We start from the raw sequence: 7,718 nt of genomic DNA on the forward strand, positions 1-7,718 counted from the left end.
TAACGTAAACAGTATGAAAGGTAAGTGATTGGATAGTTTTTTGGAGGGGGAGGAGGTCATTAAAACCAGGTACAGTGAAGAGGAACTCTTGAAAGAGGTGGAACTTGGACTTGAAAAGGAAAAAATATCAGTAGAAGCAAAGACCCAGGACTAGTATTCAATGATTCATAAATAATCTTTAATATAGAACTCTGTATCCCCTGTTAAAATATTTATCCCCCACCCCCCCTCAAATCCAACAGCAGGATCTTAGCCATCTGTGTTTGAAACCCCGGCACAGGGCCTTACACACAGCGAGAGCTAAATGATTCAGCTCAGCCTACTTAAAAGTAAAGTTAACTTACCGTGTGCTCGTGCACACACCGAGGTGGAAATTGCTCGCTTGCCAATCAGGCTAAATACTCTGGTTGTCAACATTCTGAAAGATAAAAGCGTACACCTTCTCTATGAATGAGGGCAAACACCCACGAGGAACGATTCTTCTTTTTGCCCCAGTGCATTTTCAAAGTCAGTGCAATTCTTTTGTTTTCTTCTCCCCAACATACATGATCCCTTCGTTACTGACTCTGAATTCACAAAATAACCTAGGATAAGGTTTTTCTTGGTAGTCAGCACGTCTTTATGGAGCTTCATTATAAACCAAATGCCATAATATATACGAGATTCAGGCAATTAGCAGAAAACTGGCTTCCTTAAAAAACAAGGAGAATTATAATAAGGACACTGAAAAAGCTAGAAATAGTAAAGCACTGTGCTGCCATGATGGGCTCCATTGTTTGGAGGGAAAAGGTAAGGAATGGCTCCGAGGAACGGTGGCATGCGTTGCATTCCACTTAGTATTTAGGACGGGAAACCCGGGAGAAAGGCTGCAAGCGTGGTCCTGGTTCAGTTCCAATCCCTGCAGATAACGGGTGACCTGGATGACCCACGCCTCACTCGATCCTTCCTGGCTCAGGCCTATCTCCCCTACCTACGCTTCCTTTAAAATTGGACCTTTTGGGGGGCTGTTGCCGATGAATAGGCTCCCCCAACACATTCAGAAAATACCCCAATTGAGGCCGAATAAACAGAAGCGTGACGTCAGAGCCGAACTTCCTCCACTATCGCTTCTCTTCTTCCCCCCATTGCCAGGCCGCGTGTGGGTGGACGCTGGACGCCTTCCAGACCGGGAAGCGGAGCCTCTCTACCCGAGCCCCGTGAAACCCGGGGAGACCGTGCAGACATCGTTGGAAGGGGTCAGAGCAGAGGCTGCAACGCAGGCCCCGGGCCGCTCCCGGAAGGCCAGCAGGCGACCTGCCCCTAGCGTCCGCTTCCTCGACTAGCGGGCGCTCCAAGGTCAGAGCCCGAAACCAGTCTGCGGTCAGGGCAAGGCGTGGGGAGCCGAAGGGAGGCTTCGGAGCCGCACACAGGCCGCGACCCGGCGGGCCCTTAGTCTGGAACCCTGCAGTCCAGCCTCAATGTCAACGGGTCTGAGGGCCAAGCGCCGCTTCCTGCTGGCGCCGGGCCGCGGGCATTCAGGCCCGATGGCTTCCGGCCCCCGACCCTCCCCAGCCTCCCGGCGGCGCGGACCGGCCACCGCTCGCCTCACCTGCCGCCTCCGCCGACCAGCCGCAGCCCACCGTGCCCGCCGCGACCGCCCTCTACACCCCGGTTGCTCGAGACCGGAAGAGAGCGAGGCCGTGCCGCAGAGCACCACGGGATCGTGGAAGACTCCACCTCGCGCCCGTCAGCGCTAGAGGTCACTGAAGAGGAAGCCGGGGAAAAGCCGCGAACGTCGTAAAACGCCGGGCTGGGCTGCTTTCCGGCGGGCGTGAGGGACCGCTTTCCGGCGGCGCCGGGCGAGTTGCGGGAGTAGAGTCTGAGGCTCGCCTGTCGACTTCCTCGTGCCGGAGTCGATGTCCAAGGAATCCCAGCCCAAACTGGGAGTGGGCCTGTGGGGGGGCTCCGCCAGTGGCCGGGCCGCGCCAAGCAGTTGCCGCCTCGTCCCACTTCCCCGCTGAGGCGTCGCGCGGCCGGGCAGCGGATCCAGGCCTCAGCCGGCGCCCAGGGCCTCCGGGGCCATCCCGGGCTCAGCATGCCCGGGGTGAAGCTGACCACCCAGGCCTACTGCAAGATGGTGCTTCATGGAGCCAAGTACCCGCACTGCGCCGTCAATGGACTGCTGGTGGCTGAGAAGCAGAAGCCGCGCAAGGAGCACCTGCCCCTGGGCGGCCCGGGCGCCCACCACACGCTCTTCGTGGACTGTATTCCCTTGTTCCATGGCACCCTGGCCCTCGCCCCCATGCTGGAGGTGGCCCTCACCCTGGTAAGCGTGGGAACGGCTCCTGGCCGCCCCTCGGAGATGGCCATGCAGTCCCTGCCGGAGGCTGACAGGCGCCCGGCGGGGCCTGGAACCCGCCCTCTGAGGTCGCCGTGACGGTGAAGGCGGGGACCGCGAGCGCGCGGAGAGCGTTGCCCGGCGCTTAGGAACTGCCCCGCGGATGGCAGCTGGTAGTAGCGGTGGCCCGAGGAGCTACCCTCACCGTCGTGGGTGTTCTTAAAGGCGCTGTAGGCAACGAATAATCCATGAATTTCCATAGAACAGTAGCCTTTCTAGAAACACGCTGTCGTTAACTGGGTATTTAAAGGGCCTGAAGGTTGAGAACCACTGCTAGAGAGAAATAAACTAGCCTCAGACCTGCCTCAGTACCTGAGCTGAATGAAATACTGTGTATTTTTCTTTTAAGTATAATAAACTATGACCAAAAACATTTAATTCTTGCAAAAAGTAGTTAAATTTGAGAAGGCATAGGTAGAAATCCTATATCTATACGTCCACCAGGTAAAATAAGTCCATTTCACAATTCGCCTGATTATGGCACCCATGTAAATTGGTAAGCAGGAATTACCTTTGGGCAAATGGTCCTGGCGCATGCTCACTGGGCATACCTTTCAGTGTCTCTTAAACTGAGTCATTGTGTGAATTTCTTCATATCATCTCTAAGCAGGAGATAGATAAGAAGTAGATGGTATTTATAAAAGCAACCATTCTAGCTTCTGAAGAAATGTACTGTTAATACCAAAACATCACTGAGGTATATACGTGTATATATTTTAATGCAAGTCTTTTCAACCAGCTGTCTTAATTATTCTGTTATCAAGGGAATTGCAGGCTGCTTGGATGTATATTCACTTGCAGAGAATTAGATTTACCAATTGCATTAATGTAGGATTACTTATTTCTCCAATAGTACCAGGCCTGTGATGGAGGGATTACAGTTGTATATGAAACACAGTACCTGCTTAGCAGTTGAATTTGTGCCAAGCAGACAAGTACAATGCTGAAGAATACGTTTCATGTGGGGTTAAGAAGAAGGTGGTAAAGGGTCCAAGAGAAAAGTCAGCTAACGGAGGCTTACAGAGTTAGGAAACGCAGGCTGCCCAAAGAGAGACATGCAAGTAGTCGCCCAGTGGGCCAGCCATAGTAACCCAGGGAGTAGAGGGAGAACATTCAAGGCAGGGGAACCAGCATGTGCAAAAGGGGCCACGGGTAAAGAGGTGAGCAGTGGACAGATATCACTGTAGAGGACCTTGCAGATCACACAAAAGAATTTGGGCACCATCATGAGGACAGGGAATCCACTGGAGGTGGGTTGCGTGGTCAGACGTTTAGAGTGATGGTTCTAGCCTATAGCAAAGAGAATGTTGCTGGTTTGGCTTAGTGGATAGAGCATCTGCCTGTGGACTGGAGGGTCCCAGGTTCTATTCCAGTCAGGGGCACATGACCGGGTTGCGGGCTCAATTCCCAGTAGGGGGCGTGCAGGAGGCAGTTGATCAATGATTCTCTCTCATCATTGAGGTTTCTATCTCTCCCTCCCTCCCTCTCTGAAATCAAAAATATATTTTAAAAAGAGAGAGAGAAGCCCTAACCGGTTTGGCTCAGCAGATAGAGCGTCAGCCTGCGGACTCAAGGGTCCCAGGTTGATTCCGGTCAAGGGCATGTACCTGGGTTGCGGGCACATCCCCAGAAGGGGGCGTGCAAGAGGCAGCTGAATCGATGTTTCTCTCTCATCCATGTTTCTAACACTATATCCCTCTCCTTCTCCCTTCCTCTCTGTAAAAAAATCAATAAAATATATTTTTTTTAAAAAAGAGAGAGAGAGAGAATGTTGGAGACAGGAGTACATACAAGACTAGAAGCAGAGAGGTGTCCTAAACTGAGTGCAGTGTGAATGCAGAGAAGGATCAGGGGGAGCCAGGAGGGAAAATCCACAGGACTTGGTGACTAATCCAATGTGGACATAGGGAAAAGGAAGCAAGGGGGAATCCTCAGTTTCTGAGTTAGGCATTGAGAGGACAGTGGTGCCTTTCATTGAGAGAACATGACGACAACCTAGTGTTAAAGTTGAATGCGTCTGGAGCTCAGAGGATGGATGGGCTGGAGACATAGATTTGAGACCAATAGCTTCTCAATGACTTTTGAAGCTGTAAGAGCAGGTCATGTTGGCCAGGACTGTGTGTACAATGAGGAGAGCTATGAACAGAAGCCTGAGAAACTAGCTTTTTCAGGGTGGATGGAAGAACAGGAGCCACAGGGTAATTGAGTAGCCAGAGGGGTAGGAGGAAAAGGAGTATTGCTTTAAATCCATATACAATCCTGTCAGAAATACATAAAGACAGACTTGAACTTCACTAGGAATTAGTAATAAAAATATTACTAATTCTCATTTTTTTAAAATATATTTTATTTGATTTTTTTACAGAGAGGAAGGGAGAGAGATAGAGAGTTAGAAACATCGATGAGAGAGAAACATTGATCAGCTGCCTCCTGCACATCTCCCACTGGGGATGTGCCCGCAATCCAGGCACATGCCCTTGACCGGAATCGAACCCGGGACCCCTCAGTCCGCAGGCCGACGCTCTATCCACTGAGCCAAACCAGGTTCGGCCTAATTCTCATTCTTAAGTAACCTTTACAGAGTTAAAGAGTTATGTTCCTATAACAAGATATGAGTGCAACACTTGAGAGAATGAAATATATATACTAACTATAAACAACTGCATTTGAGTCACCATTGCATGAATTTCCCCATGGAGCAGGGCTGCTTCCCAAACCACTTACTTGGTCGGAAAGATGCCCAGAGGAGATCTTGACTCTTACGATGGGCCCACTGTTAAGAGGGAAAGAAGCCCTGTTCTAACCTTTCTCACCCTATGCCATCACACTCTGCACTCCATACTCTCAGCACTTCCCACTTCAATGTTTGAGTCTCCCATCCTGCAAACTTAAGTCCAAACTAGATTCTCTGAAACAACTTTTCAACAGTAAAAACAAACACCCGAAGTTCTGTACTTACCAAGCAGTGGTGGTTTATGCTGGCTTTTATTACTACGTTGACAAAAACTTTGAATCGTAGCCTCAGTATTTGACAAATATGAAAAAGATGCCAATCAAGTACAAATTAAATAACTTTCAGAGTAAAGTTATAAAGGAAAATTTTGCCTTCTGAGTCCATCCAAAAATTTTGTATTTCAGTTAAGGTATTTAAATTTATATCATTTAGCTTTTGACTTAGCAACTTTGTAACCTAAAGGCAATGAAAGATCTCAGTGCTAGGAGTCATACTTTATTAGTGTATCGGCTGATACACTGATAGAATTTTAATAAAGCATCTAAGTCCATGAAACTGTATAAATGAGGCCTTATTCTCAGGGTTGTTGTTTTTTTCTATTTAGAAAATTTCATATTGTAATTATTTTTTATAATTGGGAAATGCTGACTTGATATATAGCCCATCATAGGGCAACATCAGATTCTTTTGAAAGGCTTTTCACTATAATTTTCCATTTTAAAAAAATCCTTGCATTTCTGGGTGCTTTTTATTTTTATGCCTGTGACCTTATTTATCTTTATAACCCTTTGATGTAGGTAGTGACAGAATTATGTCTAAGAGCAAAAACCCATAAAATGTTAGTAGGAAGCCGAAACCGGTTTGGCTCAGTGGATAGAGCGTCGGCCTGCGGACTGAAAGGGTCCCGGGTCAATTCCGGTCAAGGGCATGTACCTGGGTTGCGGGCACATCCCCAGTAGAAGGTGTGCAGGAGGCAGCTGGTCGATGTTTCTCTCTCATCAAAGTTTCTAACTTTCTATCTCTCTCCCTTCCTCTCTGTAAAAAATCAATAAAATATATTTTTTAAAAAAATGTTAGTAGGAAAATTAGCACAGACCTGCCATTTCTCTAAGCCCTCTTTGTCCTTTTCCCTCTGATTTCCTAGTACAGTGGAGCAGCCTTTGATTACGTTCTGCTCAGATGACTTTCCTATTTGCCAACTGGCCTGGATTCTCTCTGTTTCTTCTATGTGTGCCTTCTCTGGGCTCATTTGCAGGAGCTGCTGTCCTCTGGCCCTTTCCTAAGCCCCCTGTTTCCTTCTGCCCCTTGTTTATTTCCAGAACATGCATGTGCTAGCCTGGGAGAGGGAGATGTTTACTCTGGGTCTTCCTTTCAGTTCTTCCCCCTGACTTCTCCCTCTGTCCCATTCCATTTACCTCCAACCCTCTTCTTTTATGGAGCCAGCTACTTTCTATTCCATAGAAAACTCAGCATCCCACTTAAGAAAGAGCTTTTCTTCTCAAGAGCTTTTCTTTCTTTCTTCTCAACCCCTCTAAGTTTAGCTTCCAAGGCCTGCTTGTTGCCACAACCAACCTCAACTTGTAAGTGGCAAGCCCTCCTCAGAGTGGCTCTTTATCAGTTCCCTGTCTTGCCTACATTATGTCTGTTTTATAGTCATGAGAGGTGGGTGGTAGTGCTTTGAAATTGTAACGTGCCTCATATGCAAATATTAGCAAGTTTGCTGAGTGAAGCTACTTTGTACTGTATCTAATTGGGAATGAATGGTTTGAACCCAGTGCCTTTAATTTTAGTGTCTGGACTGGAATAAGCCAAAAATTGCATTGAATAGAGAGGGTATCAGGCTTATGCCAAGGCTGAAGTGCCCTTCTTTCTCTCTGAAAAATAAACGAAACTGCATGAATAAATACAGATTTGGGACTCTTCTATTCAGAGTCAGTTTTACTAAGTTGACATCAGGTTTCAGGGTGTTATATGAACTTTGATTTTCATTTTGATTATTCACGAAATGCATGACAGAAGTAGGGAATCATAGCAGCAAGGCAAGGGAAAAGTAAATGGAACAGGTTCACTGAGATCAGAGGGTCAAACCGCTTCTCAGCTCTTTTACTTTACCCTTCCCCACTTGGGAGGAAGCAAGTTGCCTTTACTGAGCAAGTTACCGCTTAAATCCACTAGGATTTTTATTAATGAGCCATTATGTTGGGCTTGCTGCAAGATTCTGGAGGCCCTCCCTGCCCCATCCCCACTCAACCCTGCCCACACTGTTCATCTTCCACACACTGACTTTTACTTCACTCTCACCTAATATCCGGTACCATTTTTAAGACTATCAAAGAAAACTCTTCCCTTCTTATTAAAACCTGTTACCAGGATAGAGTGGCTCAAGTGGTTGAGAATCATCTTGGGCACCAAAAGGTTACCGGTTTGATTCCTGGTCAGGGCACATATCTGGGTTGCAGGTTTAGTCTCCAGTCGGGGCACTTATAGAAGACAACCAGCTGATGTTTCTCTCCCTCTTTCTTTCTTTCTTTCTTTCTTTCTTTCTTTCTTTCTTTCTTTCTTTCTTTCTTCTTTCTTTCTCTCTCTCTCTCTCTCTCTCCCCCCTCC

The 7,718-nt window shown here is 47.7% G+C and overlaps 2 protein-coding genes across 2 annotated transcripts in view; one reads left to right on the plus strand and one right to left on the minus strand.

The window, feature by feature from the left end:
- Positions 1–1,714, minus strand: part of LOC102766630 — a 9,622-nt gene extending 7,908 nt beyond the window's left edge. Inside the window, exons 1-2 of the mRNA XM_006762217.2 lie at positions 1,589–1,714; positions 345–418 (exon numbers count right to left, since the gene is read on the minus strand). Of these exons, the coding sequence (XP_006762280.2) occupies positions 345–417 (73 nt within the window). The 5' untranslated portion in view covers position 418; positions 1,589–1,714. The remainder of the gene's footprint in view (positions 1–344; positions 419–1,588) is intronic.
- A 124-nt stretch (positions 1,715–1,838) lies between these two features.
- Positions 1,839–7,718, plus strand: part of EMC8 (ER membrane protein complex subunit 8) — a 40,978-nt gene continuing 35,098 nt past the window's right edge. Inside the window, exon 1 of the mRNA XM_006762216.2 lies at positions 1,839–2,305. Coding sequence (XP_006762279.1) covers positions 2,075–2,305 — 231 coding nt within the window. The 5' untranslated portion in view covers positions 1,839–2,074. The remainder of the gene's footprint in view (positions 2,306–7,718) is intronic.

This window comes from Myotis davidii, unplaced genomic scaffold, assembly GCF_000327345.1.
Source record: "Myotis davidii unplaced genomic scaffold, ASM32734v1 scaffold77, whole genome shotgun sequence".
NCBI lineage: Eukaryota > Metazoa > Chordata > Mammalia > Chiroptera > Vespertilionidae > Myotis > Myotis davidii.